The sequence below is a fragment of the Sorex fumeus genome, unplaced genomic scaffold (genome assembly GCF_029834395.1).
Source record: "Sorex fumeus unplaced genomic scaffold, SorFum_2.1 ptg000086l, whole genome shotgun sequence".
Lineage (NCBI taxonomy): Eukaryota > Metazoa > Chordata > Mammalia > Eulipotyphla > Soricidae > Sorex > Sorex fumeus.
The window spans coordinates 32,281,293-32,298,185 of record NW_026606143.1 but is presented as its reverse complement, the minus strand read 5'-3'; the positions used below and the strand labels follow the sequence as shown (position 1 = coordinate 32,298,185).

Sequence of the window (16,893 nt, the reverse complement as noted above, 5' to 3'; positions counted from 1 at the left end):
AGAGTTCAAATGGCTAATGTTTCTGGCATGCATGAAGTCCCTGAGATTCCCCAGCACTGCTGGGCAGAGCTCTGGTGGCCTCTGGCACCTCTCGGCCCAAACCCTGTACTGTCAGGCTCATGCAGCTGTGCTTGAACCCAAGTCAGCTTAAGACACCTGACTCCTCAAACCAGCTAGGAAAGCCCGCCCCCCCCACCAGTTTTTCAAAAACATTCAGGGCTTTTCAAGAATCTTGGAGAATTTGGAGCCTAGGTGGGTTCAGCCTGATAACCCACAGCCAACAAGAATCAATTTAGAACCAGCTCCCGCTTTGGAACATTTACACGCTCAGTACAGTTGTTCTGAAAGAGCAGGCTGCAGACCAAAAGCAGCAACAGGGAATTTGTTAGAAAAACAATTTCTAGGCCCTGCCCCAGATCTACTGACTTAGAAATTCTGGAGGTGGGGCTCAGCAATCTATGGTTTCACAAGCTTTCTAGGTGATTCTGGAACACTCAAATTTGGTTAAATTTGAGAGACTAGAGAGACTTGAGGGCTTTCTGCCTATGTTCTGAAGTCCTGAGTGTACCATTAGCAGATAGGAGGCAGGTATCTCATCTGAACCATAAACATTAAGTCAGAACTCCAGCATCTGTATCTATATCATCTGTGAATTTATTTACATAAATTACCATTTTGAGCTTAGCAAGTTCCATATATTCATTTTGTTACATTTAAGAAAGTACCCTTATTTGCTCTTAAAACTATTTTTCACTGCAAAAGGAGTTCCTGGTACAGCATTCTGCAATTAAAAGAATGAATCTATGCTAATTCTTCTATTGGTCATAATGATATATATGTATCCTCTCTCAATCTTTGGCTTCCCAAGTTAGATTAGTCATCTGTCCACATTATCCCCATAATGAAATCTGAAGCTGAAAACAAACTAAAATGAAATCCCCAGAAGGAAATAAAGTAGTTGTTTCTGGGAAAAGACATGTTGGAGTCCATTCAGAATGACCCAGTTCCTAAAGGAATAAGTAACAGAATTGAAGCTTTGCTGGCTTTTACTAAAACATTACAGGATGCCCAGTAAAATTTGATTTTCAGATACACAACAAACACGGCATGGGGCACTCTTACTCGCTGATTATCTGAAATTCAAACTTAAACATGCCCTTGATTTTATTTGGCAACTCTAGAATTGAGAATACTAGCCTCTGGGAAGATTTTGAGGTGACAAGTGTCCTCAAAAAATTTAAGGGCTATTAAGAGAACAGTGGGGCAACATAGACCCAGGACTGGAATCCAGGGATTAAAGTGTCAGGAAGAAGGGCCAGGGATTATTCCAGAAGCCTTGCATGTGTCTAACCCCAGTTTAATCCCCAGCACTATATGGTCCCCTGAGCATTTGTGGTTATGGCCCTGAAGAAGCACTAGTGGTTATGGCCCAGATAATCCCTGGTATCATGGGGGCCCTGGCAGCATTGCATTCCCAGGCCTTCGCATTGAATTCTTAGCTCAATTGCCCAAGAACAGAGACTTACTGGAAGTGCCCCTGGATCTTTCTAAGCACTGCTTGGAAGATGCTATCTAATTAATCAATTCTTTAAAGTGACAGGGCGGTCATTACTGGCTCAAAACAGATATCTGTAACTGAGGGTTTGAGCGCAAAGGTGTGAGGATGGTAAGGGCAGTCAAGGGTTGGGAGTGTTGGTTGAGAAATTAGGCTAAAAATTGCAGCCTCTTCAACAGGAAGGCCTGTGAACCACTGAACTATGTGAATCGCTATTCTTTAGAATCTTCCTGTCACATAAATTCTGCCAAGTCCTCTGGGTATATATGGACAAGCCTGAGCTGTGCACAGGGGAAAGATACATATGCAGGAATAAAACTACATATGTAGGAAGAAACCATGTTCCATGAGTTCTGAATTCAACTTATGCCCATCTCTGGCATGGCCTCATAAAGTACATCCTGTACATTTTTCTGAGCTAGTATCTTACTAGAGCATGAGGGAAATTGGAAAGCATTTTAATTACTGGGGAAACCCTTAAGCCTTTTCTTTTCTTTTTTTTTCTTTTTAGTTTTGTTTTATTAGTGAAACACCATGAGATACAGTTGTAGACTTACAAGTTGTTGTGCTTGGGTTTCAGTTATACAGTGATCGAGTACCCATCCCACCACCTGTGCCCATTCTCCACCCCCACCAATCCCAGTATCCCTCCCATCCCTCCATCCCCCATTCCACCCTGCCTCTGTGGCAGGGCACTCCCTTTTGTTCTATCTCTCCTTTTGGGTGCTGTGGTCTGCAGAATAGACTTTGAAACCCTTAAGTGTTTTCAAATATAAAACGTATAAAAAAGAAACTCACTTTTGGTTCTGCTGTCCATTTCTGGTTTTGATGGGTCTGGAGTTGGTGTAGTTGGAGGTAACTTCTTCCCAATAGTCTGAGGGGTAAAAAAGAGAACTTTATTTTCAAGCAAGACATATGCAAAAGAATAAACCAAGATCACAATGACCAAATGCTCACAAGCCAGAGACTTCAGTTTTTGTGTCATTGTAGATTGTCTGCCATTCCTAGTATGTCTGAACTTCAATGACAAATAAGTGGGAAAACTATTAGAAAAGTATCTTTCTCCTTGGAAGTATTCAGGATCTTTTATTCTTGTTCTTTCTTTATGCCTTCATTGAAATGTTGGTTTTCCTCAGCAGAGAAAATAGCTGAATTTCCCCGCATTTGAGGATATGAAACTAAATCTATGGAGACATAGCAGTAAGCCCATAGTGAGGCTTGAAAGTATCTGCAGGGGCTGGTGTGATAGCATAGTGGGTAGGGCGTTTGCCTTGCACGCGGCTGACATGGGTTCGATTTCCAGCATCCCATAGAGCCCCTCGAGCACCGCCAGGCGTAATTCCTGAATGCATGAGCCAGGAGTAACCCCTGTGCGTCACCAGGTGTGACCCCCCAAAATGGAAAAAAATAAAATTTTAAAATCTGTTTTAAAAAAGTACCTGCAGAGTAGAATGGCAGTAAGAAGGAAGTAATAAAAAAGACTGAAGGGAGGGATGGATAAAGGAATAGAGGATCAGAAGAAACAATGGACCAAAGGTAGATTAAGGACTAGCAGAAGCCAAGGTGTCAAGGACAACTGTATCCTATTGCATCTCCTTCCAGCCTTCTGAAATTCAACCTGCCTCATAGCCTCCAAGTGAAGTACGTCCATGTCCTCTAAGGGCTGGTTCAAAGGGCAGGATGGAGGACCGGTTGCTCTATCCCCCAGCTCACTTGCCAGGGTTTGAGAAAGGTCAGGGCTGTAGACTCCAGGCATCTACTTACCAGTCTACAGAAACACGCACACACATTATGAGTTTTTCTTGAGTTCATTTTCTTTCCTTCATTGAAAGCTAATTCTATTATCATCCATTTTTAATGAACCATCTAAAGAAAAAACTGGATATTGTTTCTGATTAAAACCGTTTAGAGAGACGGCGCAAAGGAACAGAGCACATGCCTTGCATACAGGAGGCCTGGATTTCATTCCTGGCACTGCACGGTACCACAAGCATCCTAAAGAGTGACCCCTAAGTACTGAGCTAGGCGTAGCCAATGAGTACTACCACGTATGGTTCAAAAACCAAAAAAAAAAAGGAAAGAAGAATAAAAGTGAAAAACAAAAAAAGAAAAAGATGGTCTGAAAATACAATGACTCAAAAAGATTAAAAAATGGGGGAACCCTCCTCCCCCATACACACAGCAACAAAACCAAACTCTGGTTCTAAAGATGAACTGTAACCACTCTTCTCCTTTAACTCCACATGATAATGCCCTAGAAAATATCTAATGATAGCAGGGAAATTGCTGTCAAACCAAGTAGCGAAGTGAGTCTTCCTCCTCAACAATGAAAGACACCATCAGTACGAATTTCAGGCACTGGAAGCGGGGAACATCTCTACTTCCTTGAACATCTGCAGAGGAATGAACCTCATCATTCAGAAACTGGCATGGTGGAGTGTTTCCTCAAATAAAACTGATTCACCCCAGTTTTTAATTTGAAAAAGTTCTTCATGCTTCAGATGTTGGAACTAACATTAAATATGAATAAATCACAGAAAGAGGATAAGATAAATCAAATCCTCAGCCGTTCATGAATTTTTAAAAACATTTGTGACAGAAAGCCTTTACATCTTGCACGGTGACATTTTTATTCAGTGCCGTAGGGCTTTCTCTAGTGGGTGAAAAATTAAACCCCAAATATTATGCCTCCCCTGAAATGCTGCTAAGTACTCAAACTAATAACATTTTCTGATTCCGAGGAAATACTAAGGAAGAAGAAAAGCTTGTTATTCGGCCATAAGGTCAAATTTGATGAAAAACTGTTTCTAGAATAATGTGAAACAATTCAGAATCAAACCAGAAGCTTCTATAGAGTCACCCACATTCCTAGTCACACTTCCAACAGCATTCTTGGAAATCTGTTTTTTCCCATTTGGGGGATGGAAATAAAGCATCACTGTTGTTCGCATAATCAGTGAAAGAAAACAAAAATAATACTATGGAATGTGCAACAGCAGAGAGGAAGTCAGGAAAATAAAACAAAATAAAATAAGATAGTAAACACTATGGCCTTTACTGACAGTTCTTTCTTGAGAGAGACAGAGACAGAGACGGAAAAAGACTCATCAGTTTTCTATTTTCAGCTAGCTGCCTTCCTTTAGAGAGCCCTTTATGTGGAGAATAGTCTTACAACTTCCATTTGTTTGGTAACAAAAGGAAATGCCATTCATTTTCCCATTTTCTCTGATGTCATACTGTACCAGTCCATCCAAGCCAAGACATCAAAAAAGACCACTAGCTAAATACACTTACTTCTGTACAGAAGGACACACTGTCCTTTTTTCTTCCTATTTCAGAAAATATGGAAAGCACCCTGCTTTCAGAGAGGCTTCCAGTGACAAGGACGAAGCTGCCACTGTTTTTATCATGCGGGGTGCTGGGCCTCAGTTCCTCCTTTCTTCTGCGCGGGCCATGACAGGTACAAAGCAGACATTCCCAAACTTGACTTACCACCAGCTTTTCAGAAAGGAAATCATCCAATAACTTCCTGGCAATCTACCTTCTTTAAGTAGACACATAGAAAGCATCTCTCAATTGCACCCAGGGTGTCTTCTCTCTGCTCTGGATTGTTCCAGCACCTTTCCGGGGGGTAGTACTGCCCACTCTGGGAAATACTGGCTAGAGTAAGGCAGGTTCTGCCCTCTCAGGTGAGTCCTTCAAGGATGGGGAACTGTCCTGGGTTTTTCTCTCATCTCTAGGATCCAGATCTAGACTAGAAGTCTAACCCCCACAGCATCACCAGCAGCACCTGGGAAGGTGTTAGTGAAGCAAATTCCCATGCCCCGCCCCAGACTTTCTCAATCAGAAACTGGGGGAGGTGCTGCCCTCTGTGAACACACCCTCCAGGGCATTGTTATGCAGGCTCAAGTCTGAGAACTACTGACCTAGATATAGGAGGAATTCCATTCAGACGAATCAAATACCAGTTCTTGGATTAACAACTCAACTACCAGTTCTCACACCTAGGTATACTGTAAAACATGTCTTGTCTGATTCCTCTTCCACCCAAGGCTTTCTACCTTTTCTGTTGTCACTGGCCTAAGAATTTGTCATTGCTACTGAAGTGTCAGATCAGAAAAGAACTAGAGTTTAGCAGAGTTGACAATGTGTTGATGTCACTGAGGGGGAAGAGGAGGGAGTGCAGATGAACTCGAGGACCTTCATTCTTTTAGGTCACTGCACTGAAAGAATGGAAGGATGGACAGCTGGATGCAGAAAGGTGGCTTTGGACAAAACTTGCAAAGCCATATCAAGCCTCTTGGAACTCAGACTATGAAGGCCATGAGGGTTGACCCCTGCCCCCCGCCCCCATCACCATGCTAACTGTCAGGGAGATCCACACCCTACTGTTCTCTCATAATCTTTCCTTTACTAGTATTTATATATAATATATATTTACATTATATATGTATATTACATATATAATATATATGTATGTAATATAGATCACTGTCACTGTATCATTATTATCCCATTGTTCATCAACCTGCTTGAGCGGGCACCAGCAAGGTCTCCATTCGTCCCTGCCCTGAGATTTTAGCAGCCTCTCTTTACTCATCCTTCCCAATGGTGCCATATTGAAGGCTCTTTTGGGGTCAGGGGAATGAGATCTGTTATTTTTACTGTTTTTAGCATATCGAATATGCCACGGGGAGCTTGCCAGGCTTTGCCGTGTAGGCGGGATACTCTTGGTAGCTTGCCGGGCTCTCCAAGAGGGATGGAGAATGTACATAAGAGAATACAAGCAAGTATGTTAAAACCAAACACATTTGCGCTGCTTTAGGTACATCAGTGGGCTAGACTGTGATGTTAAATGCTCAAAAGAATGATTTTTATTTTTATTTTTATTATTTTTTTTTTTGCTTTTTGGGTCACACCCGGCGATGCACAGGGGTTAATCCTGGCTCTACACTCAGGAACCACCCCTGGCGGTGCTCAGGGGACCATATGGGATGCTGGGAATCGAACCCTGGTCAGCTGCATGCAAGGCAAATGCCCGACCCGCTGTGCTATTGCTACATCCCCCAAAAGAATGATTTTTATAAAGGTATTCATCCTTTGAAACTGGCTTCAAATGAAAGTGAGGCTATGAAAGGAAAAAAAAAGTTGACATCATAATAATATATTATTATATTATAATTATTATATCATCTGTTATAATATATTATCTATATTATATTATATATTTATATATACTAAATATCTTATAGTGTGGAAGAATCTCACATATACAGTATATTTAGCAACCTTTGCTCCTGCCAACAACCTGCAGTGTTCCTCCATCACTATATGTACTGGATTCCATGGGATGTCAAAAGACTGCGCGGCCGCCCACCTACCAGATGGTCAGACTTCTTCATCAAGATCATGAATGATCGGTTTCAGGCTCTTCATGTTCCTAGAGCGAACAGACGCCATTGGGCTACACTAGCACGTGACAGGGACAAATGGAAACGTTACTGGCGCCTGCTCGAGCAAATTGACGATTAACAGGAAGTCAAGTGAAGTGATCAAGTGATATGTACCCAAACACCCATATCTTTCCCACTCAAGAGTATCCACTGGCCTTCCTCCAACTGCAAGAACAGATGAAGGGCAGCAAATGGACTGCTTTCCCACCAGCATCCCAGCTTCCCCTAACTCTAAAAACATCTTAGGTCCATTGGATCAAAAATGAACAGAATCCCTCAAAGTGACCACCTATCTCCAGAGTAGACAAGCTTGCCCACGGTGACAGGTCAGCTACAGTGCAGAGTTCACTGGTCAGAAAACCGAGGTATCATACGTTCACATCTCTCATCCACCTTACATGCAACAAAGAAATTATGGCTTGTAGTGGCCATGGGAAAAGATCCAGGACCTCCACTTGTGGCTTCTTGGTCAGCGATCTAAGTTCTTGCCCTCCTATGTGCAATGGGGTAGATTGTATGCATGGAATAAGCATAGGTCTCACACTTGAGGACTGTGTGGCCACATCTTGGGACATAGCAGCTCCTAAGAAATCTGCCAACAGACCCATTTTGCCATCCGCCTTCTAAAGGCATGGATACGGGCTCTGCTCCATGGCTCAGTGGCACCATTTTGCATGAACCCCCATATCCATGTTGCACTGGTCTGCCCAAGAGCAGACGTACATGTGGACAACTATGTGGAGCAGAAAGGTCTAGAACCTAGTGCGCACAGTCTACTGTGACCTGATGATGATCAAGTTGGTGTCAACTTTTTTCTTTCCTCCCACAGCCTCACTTTCATTTGAAGCCAGTTTCAAAGGATGAATACCTTTTAAAAAATCATTCTTTTGAGCGCTTAACATCAGAAATTCCTCTCCCTTTATTTCTCTTGGCCAAAGCAGCCATGTGTTTTTGGTTTGGGGGAGGGTTTTTCTGTACAGTGAGAGCCGTGTATATACTCCTGGGTCTACAAGATCTGGTAATAGAAAGGAGGACTGATAAGCCCCATGTGACTACAATGAGTGGAGCAAGTAATTATTTTCCTTCTCTGTTTTAGAATGAAGAAACTAATACTTGGAAGAAAGCCAGTCACTGAACTAAAGTCCAGTGGAATCCAGCCCCCTAATGACTAACGTATCTGTTTCTTTTTGTGACTGCTAGAGCAGGAGACTAGGATTCTATTCAAGACAAGAATAAAATCATTCCTCTGACTTTATTTTAATTCAGATGAGTTCTCCTTTGAGTAAAAAAAAAGTTCTAATTACAGTATTATGCTAAGGAGAAAAAGTTTAGGTTCCATCACTGCAACTTTCCTGCACAAGAATATCACTGAGGAAGATAGATAGCTCAGTTGTCAGGACTATAATGCACGCACCCCTAAGTTTTATCCCTGGCACTCTATGCCTTTTCAAGCATCACCCGGTGTGGTCCTCATGGCACCCAGCATGACCAGACTGAAAGCACACACTGCTGGCCCAGAGCACTGAACCATCCAGTTTGGCCAAGTATTGCCAGGGGTAGCCCTTGGGTCCCTGAGCACTGCTGGAGAGGCCCCTCACAATAATTTTCAATCAAATAAAAACAGAATACAATTCATAAAAGCAGCCCTCATTGGGCTGGGTAGGGACCGGGGGTAAGAGCAGCCTATATATCTTGGCAGCTGGTAAAGCCCTTGTCTGTAGACCTGGCTCTCTGCTGGCTGTTCTAGAAGAAAGTCATCAGAGACATTGCTCAAGGCCTGCACAAAGTTAAACACGAGAGATAACTTTTCAAACAGCATGTAAAACATAAGATAAAGGCTGCCTCTTTGAAGGCATTCTTTTTGCTACACTAGTCTCTGATGGCTTTCCTCCCTTTTCTGTTCAGGACAGATTTATTAAGTGCCTGTTCAATGTGAAGCAGAAAAGCAGACAAAAAGGCAGTGGGGGTTGCTGAGCTTGGTTGGAAATGCTGAAAACAGCAACTTGCTGGGTTCTCCAGAGGGGAGAGGGCTGTGCCGAGGGGTGCCCAACCATTCAGTTTGGTCATCACAAATCTTGTTATACGCCGGGTTTTGAGAGATACAAGGCACATGGGACAGTGATGGGAGGAGAAACAAAACCGTCTTGATATATGAAACGTGTCCACAAACTTTCAGCTTCCATTTACCACTGGAACTCAAAAGGAGCAACAACATACTATTAAAATGCACACTACACTCTGCGTATTCATTTTTTTTCACAGCACCTGTGACTGATGGACTTGTGAAATGCGTTGAAGTGGGAGAAGTTTTCGTTGAAAGCAAGAAGTTGCTTTTTGTGCCCATGCATCATAAGTTTCCATCATGCGTTTAAAAATATTGTCATTTTTTAAAATTAGGAAACATTTGGAATATTATTCAATTATCATGATTAATGCCTTTAATTTCATTTTTAATGAGATAACATGGATTATAACAGTTTTCATATTATTGACTTAGACTTATAATATTACTTCACCATCTCCACCAACAGAATGTCAATACCCTCTACCACTGTCTCAAAGTCCCTGTCCCCTCACCCTCCTTTGCAGCTTCAGTTCACTGTTCTATGGACAATAATTCCACAAGGCCTGTTTCCACTGAGAATTACCTATTCCCTTACTTTGTTTCTTTGTACTCCACAAATGAGCAAGACCATCCTGTATTATCCTGTTTTTCCCTCTGACTCATATCACTTTGCATGAGAACCCTCCAATTCCATCCAGATTGTAGTGAACTGCAAGATTCCATCTTTTCTCAAAGTTGAGTAATATTGTGAAAAGTCTTCTTGGGGCTCAACATGGAGTAGTAGGAATATGCTGGAAGCCCCTGGAGCGAGCTCCCTCACAAGCTGAAGAAAACTAGCACAAAAGAGAGTCCTTACAATGGAATACATGTGCACGAAGCTCCTTTCTCTTCTCGCGTGGAGATTTGTATTAGCAACTGTCAATATGATCACCTTTGGGTGGACCAGCTTGAACTATTTAATGTCAACAGAAGCTACAGCAGAGTAAAACACAACTCAAAATTCTAAAAATAGAATGCATGGTCCAGTAAAAGAAAAAAAAATAATTGCAGTTCCATTCTAGGAACAGAAGTAACCTTTAAAACACTTCTTATATCACTCTGCCAATTCTCACTTCTCCAAAGGGGCATGTTACACAGTCTATTTTTCAACTTGGCTATAAAAAATGTTAGAAGCAATCTTCTGATTATGAAATTGGGCATAAAGCTTAGAGTTATTCATATAATGTTTATCTGTATCAAAAATTTAATCATAATCCAAATAACATTCAACTTCTTTGGCCCTACTTAAAGATGTCATCAGACTCATTTCTATTTTTGAAGCATTTTTTAACCTATCTTTTTTGGGGGGATGGGGGTTGGGCCACACCTGATGGTGCTCAGGGGTTACTCCTAGCACTGTATGCAGAAGTTACTCCTGGAAGTGCTAAGGAGACCATATGGGATGCTGAGGATTAACCTGGATTGCTGCTTATAAGGCAAACATCCTACCAGCTATATTATCATTCTGGCCTTAACATTTATCTGTTTGATGCTTAGAAGTTTAACTCCTCCCCAGGAAAAGTGTGCTCACCTTGAGAACAGGGCCTACATGTTCACTATTCTCTCATCTCCATCAAGCAAAGGATCAGTTAGTGTTTGCTGAATGAAACAGAAAATTTGAAGATGCCGTCCACTTACCTAGCACCCTAGCACCCTCCTCCCACCACAGTGAGAGATGTCCTCTTTGACAAGTCACACTGAACCTCCTGGAAAACTGCACTATCCAGCTTGGTCTTTAGAAACAGCACAGTGCCCAGGATGTATGCTTTGGCTTCCGTTGTCATTTATTTCCAGACACAAGCCCCTGATGCTTATTAATTAATGGTCACCATAGAGAAGAAACTCAGCCATGTTTATGGAGAATATCTATTTAGGTCCAAATACTTAGCCTAACCTATGCTCTTATTCTCTTAAGTTCTTTTATTATGATCAAGGACCCTCACATAAATAATAATTTATTATCTGGGTTCACACACAATTCTTTGTTCTGAAATTATTTTCTAAAATGTACTCCTAATGTGTTTAACCTCCCAACCATCAATACACCAAATCCCAGGGACCATGGGATACAGTTCAATGGAGAGCACTTCCCTTACACACATAAAGCCCTGGGTTCAATCCCTACAGCTGCAAAACAAAAAATTGAATCCCTGGGAACAGAACATGGCTCAACTGATAGAACATGTGCCCTATGTTCGATCTCCAACCCCATATGATCTCCCAAGCTTTGCCAGGTGTGCCTTTGGTGGTCACTCTAAGTACTGACAGGAACACTGCCAAAACAAAAACACCTAACCCCATAATCAGGTGCATTAGGGTCACAGAATACTTGGTACAATCCATATATGACAGCATAGTAAACACTAAGAAGTTCTGCTTAACTGTTTTACTTAATTGCTTTATAATTCAACTGTATCCTTAACTTTATCCTAGCATTTCCAAATAATCTGAGCACAGAATTTCTACTTCTTGGGAACTATTAACCATTACAAAAGTGACTCATCTATGAAATCATTAGGTAAATATCACCACTTTTCTTTCCTAAATTCTTTTACCCATCCTCCTGCTTCAAAGCTATCCTTGATTATGTGCCTAATGCACTTTCCTGTATAACAGAACCACTACCAGGGCCGTATCTCAGACACATTTCTTCCTGTGTGTTCTCACCCCCTATCTCTGTTACCATAACAAGGACTATATATCAACGATTTGTTAAAGAAGAATTCTATCATTCCCTGATTCAAGCTGCTTCATTTGTTCTTCCCTAAGACTTGAACTTCTTTGGAGGGGTTGGGCCAAGGGCACACCTAGATGTTCTCAGGGTTTACTCCTAGTTCTGTGCTCATGGGTCACTCCTGGTGGTGCAGGAGGGGACCATAAGCAGTGCCGGGGATCAAACTCAGGCTGGCCACAAGCAAGGCAAGTACCTTACCTGTTGTATTATTGCTCCAGCCCCAAGACTAAAATTTTAATCCCCCTCTATCATCATCTCTTACTGTACCTATTTTAAGGCACTTAGAATATATACTGCTTCTAAATGGCTGATCATCTAAGCTCCCTATATCCAAAAGAAATCCAAGGATTTACTTCCAATTGCTATAATTTTTCCTGTCTCAACAGCTGGTATCTTTTTTATGCTCTTAAAACCTTTTATATTCTCTGAATATAAAACACTAATTCCATCTTAGATGCTTCCATTAGGTCTTTCAGGGTTTATTCTTTCCATCTGTCCAATAAAAAGATTACTATCTAAAATTCTACTAAACACATATATATATGAAGTCTGTTTTAAATTTGTATATATATTACACTCTTCCAGAGACACATATGTGCACTATGTATCAGTAGAGAGATGGATCTGAGAATTTGAGCCAAATTCCATTGTTTATCATGCACTTTAACTTCTGCCAAATTCTGATCATTTGGGTCATCTGTTTGTGTTCTGAAGACCTCTAGAGGCCATGCCCTAAAAAGCTGCGAAGAACCATATGATATATTCTCAAGAGGAGTGCAATTTCCATTTGTTAAAGCAAAATAACTCTTGAGTTGAGTTGAGGAGTCCCCTCATGCTGGGGAAATACAGTGCTGAAGAGTGAATCAAAACCTACTTAAGTTCTTGACAAGGTAGAGAATGTATATTCAGCTATTTAAATCATGGAAGACAGCTCTCCAAATGCCTGACAGCACAGGAATTACTGTTTATATTTGCCCCCACCCTGTTCCCAAGAGAGGAGACTGCATTCTATTTTGTTGTAGCATCATCTGATTTGCAGAGGAGGAACGAGCCAAAGTAAATTTCCATTTCAGATAGCACTTTGGTCAAATATAATTTGCCATTATGCTTTTAAAAGACTGTTTTCCACTGTAATGATAGTAACAGGAACTCTTATACCTTCTTTCTACCAGAGGTTTAGTTTTATATTTTGATGAACAATGTCTTCTTTTTTAGCGGCATTTGGAGAAATTAAACAAGGAAGAGAATGGCAGAAGAAAATATTACGGGGCCAATTTGAGTTTGGTTCATCTAGTATTTTAATAGAAAACTTGTTGCAGACATGAACCTAGTTCTAATATTCCTATCAAGAAGCTGAATTTAATTAGCATATAAAGGTCTTTCCAGCTCTCAAACATTTTGCCATACTCCATCAAGTCATAGTCTTGGCCATTCCCCTTTTACCAGATTGGTACTTTCTTCCACAGCATATTTGAATCCAGTCAAATGTGTCAGGGTCAAGTAAAGTCCAAAATGGCCAACAGAAGCAGTTTTCAGTAATTTTTCTATTGACATACACCCCCACTTTAGTTTGTGACATTTTAATATACATGAGACACTTGAGAGCAAAATCATGTTTTATTATATTTTTCTTAACTGTTCTACAAAGAAGTGGCCCCAGTCATATTCTCTTTCATCTTTCTTTCTTTCTATCCATTTAATAACCATCCATTCATTAGTCTCGTATTCTTTTCATTTTTAATTTAGTTTTGGGGCCACACCTGGTAGTGCTCTAGACTTATTCTTGGCTCCACACTCAGTAGTAATTACTCCTGGTGGGGCTTGGCGGACCACATGGGGTGTCGGGTATTGAACCCAGATTGGCTGCGTGCAAGACAAGCATCCTGCCCACTGTACTATCACTCCAGCCAGTCCAGTAATTTTGTCTGTAACTACCATGAGTCATGATTTATGCTGAAGTTTGATAGATGGAGATGAGACAGACAGGCAGAGGTCTGGATCTTTAATGAGTTCAACATTTAGCAGTGGAGTCACTCTCATCAACAGAACATCAAAGTGCAAAGGAATTAACAGTACACATAAAGGTATATACAGAAGACAGGGGTAGATGCTAAAGAATTTTACAAAGGCAAATAAGCCACAGACCAACAATGAGGCTTCAAGTAAATTCTACAGGATGAGTAGGAATGTTCTAGGTAGCTTTATGATAGGGATATTCCAGCTTCAGAAAAGCAAGAAAAGAGGCAAACTGCAGACAATGGGGACTTTGCACCCCTGTAGGGGGAAAGGTCCTCAGCAGGGGTGAACAGAGAGATAGATGCTGAACCCAGAAAGTCAGCAACGTTGAGACCAATATTAGAGTTTGGACTTTATTTACTTACTTATTTAGGCCTTCTAAGAGGTGCTCAGGAGATCTGAAGGCCCCACTGGTAATTCTCAGCGAACCAGGCCTTTGGTTCAGCCCAAGGATTTGATGCTGCTTAGACTCTGAAGTACTGGCAATACATGGACCACTCCAGGATGCTTGGGGGTGCCTGGCATGATGTTTGGTGACCATATGGTGCTATGACTCAAACTCAGACTGGGTGTATGCAAGGCACTGCCCTAATTACTGTATTATCTCCTGGCTCTAAGTTTTATTTTTTTTTGTTTTTGATTTGGGGGCCACTCCTAGCTGTGTTCTGGGCTTACTCCTGGCTCTGCACTCAGGGTTCATTCCTGGTGGGGCTTGGAGAATCATATGTGGTGTCAAGGATAGAATGCCAATTATGCTATAGCTCCAACCCACTTGGGCTTCATTTTACAGACAACTGGTAATCAGGGAGAAAAAGAAAGCAGGATTATGCATGATCAAATTCTTCATGAAATCCTTGATTTTAAGACTGTGAAACAGTGGCATTGCGAAAGATAAAAAAAAAAGAAAGGAAACAACGGGAAAAAGCCCAGGGGATAATTAGGAAGAAAATAATTCAACAGAAGCAATGACATCAATGATGCATTAGAAAAACACTGAGAAATAGATTGCGTACCTGTCTATACTTCATAACCACCCAGGGATAGACTGACAGTTATGTATTGATTTGAATATAGATAGAATAAAGCCAAACTCTATTAAGGTTTTGAGACTACACATACGCCTTCTCTATAGGTATTGAGGTAATCTCTCTAGGTACTATTGACATGCAAAGAGCAAAATTAATTTCCATCCTTGCCTAGAAATGCAAAAGAAGCAGACAGGGACTCAGGGAAGCACCAGAGAGAATCTAGACTAATGGAAAGATTCACAGTGAGTGTGTTTCAGAGAGTGGGTGTGATAGTGGTTAGTGAAAAAATAGTACGCCTATGAGACTTTCAAACAATTAGCTTACTGTTAAAAACACCAATCAATCTACTGTTTGAAAATGAAAACATTTTTAAATAGGCACATAAGAAGTCTTGACACTTGTGAAAAAAAGCATCTTTATATTCTGACAAATTTAAAGTACACAATTTAGTTCAATGTGTCTCTAAAAATAGCTTAAACTAGAGGTGAAACTGAGAAATATCTTTGCCCCAAAAGAAATTTCCAGAGAAGCTTTTCTGTCCTTTAGAGTAAAGAAGGGAAATGAAGTCATCGCAACCAGAAAAGAGGTAATACTTGGAGCAATGTTTTGTTATTTTGTTTGCAAGTAAAACTGCTACTTAAAAGACTAGGGCATACAATGGAATATTCTTTCATTTTAAAAGGAAGGAAATTCTGACATATGCTACATGGATGAACCCTGAGAAAATTGTGCTAAATGAAGTAAGTCTGTCACCAAAGGACAAATAAGGTACAAGCTTGTTGGTAGAAGGCACCTAAAAGAAGCCGATTCATGGAAAGAGGAAGCAGAATGTTGCTTGACAGAGGATGGAAGCAGAGGGAATGGGGAGTTATTAGCTAGTTTCAATACTGTAAGATGAAAGGAATCCTGGAGACTGATGGAGTGACATTGGATAACAAAGCAAAGGCAGTGTCACACAACTATGTACTTAAGATTGGTTAAATGGCAAATGTTACCTAATGTATGCTCCATCAGAATTTTTTTTAAGCAGCTTATGATATACTCCTCTTTCTTTACAAGTTTCTGCCTATGTAAGAATATTAACTTTAATGAAAATGAATGGGTTACACGGCTCTGATATCCTAAAACTAATGTTCAAACTTCAAAAAAATTCAGGGATGCAGACAGTGTCTGATGAGGTGAGCTCAGAGATAGCACTATGTTTATCCAGAAACTCACATCTATCTTATCAGAAGCACTCCTCTCATCCCTTTGAAAGTTAACCCAGTGCCTCCATAAAACAATCTTTAAATATGGCTAATCCTAAATGGTTCTGGCTGTAATGCTATAGGATTCCTCCTTAACTTTCATCACCTGCTCCATTGGATTCCCAAAGAATAACATACTCCTTTGTGCAATCATCTGGACTCCATGATTTTACAGAAGTAGAGGAAACAATATTAAAAGTTATATACATATATACATATATATATACATATTTTGGTTTTTGGGTCACACCCGGAAATGCTCAGGGGTTACTCCTGGCTTTGCACTCGGGAATTACTCCTGGCGGTGCTTGAGGGATCATATGGGATGCTGGGAATCGAACCCATGTCAGCCCTGTGCAAGGCAAATGCCCTACTCGCTGTACTATCACTCCAGCCCCTATATATCTTTTATGTCTTAATTTTTATTAGAAAAGAAGTAGTTCATGTCACGTAATTATTCAAAAGAGAAACTTCTTAAATATACCCCAGGGTCAGGTACACATTTGTTAAATCTTTTTATCTCAGAGCAAATTATGTAGAAACATGCCATTAAGGTGTTTCAAGAAAGAAGTTCTTGAAAAAAGGTCAAATTAACTCAGAGCCCTCCAGTTACTTCTTAGTAAGACAAAGTCACAATGAGGAATGCAGTCAAATTCTGTGTACTCCACATAAGCATCTTAGATGCCAATCAGTGGGCTGTCTTTTTCCTCACCCATGTTCCTACTGAAATTGCTTTGACTCTCTAAAACAGTGCTG

The 16,893-nt window shown here is 40.8% G+C and overlaps 1 protein-coding gene across 3 annotated transcripts in view; it reads right to left on the bottom strand.

Moving 5' to 3' along the window:
- Nucleotides 1-16,893, bottom strand: part of SH3KBP1 (SH3 domain containing kinase binding protein 1) — a 388,497-nt gene that overhangs the window by 118,674 nt on the left and 252,930 nt on the right. For all 3 annotated transcript variants that reach the window (XM_056131073.1, XM_056131074.1, XM_056131075.1), the window contains one exon: nt 2,354-2,429. In XM_056131073.1, the coding sequence (XP_055987048.1) occupies nt 2,354-2,429 (76 nt within the window). The remainder of the gene's footprint in view (nt 1-2,353; nt 2,430-16,893) is intronic.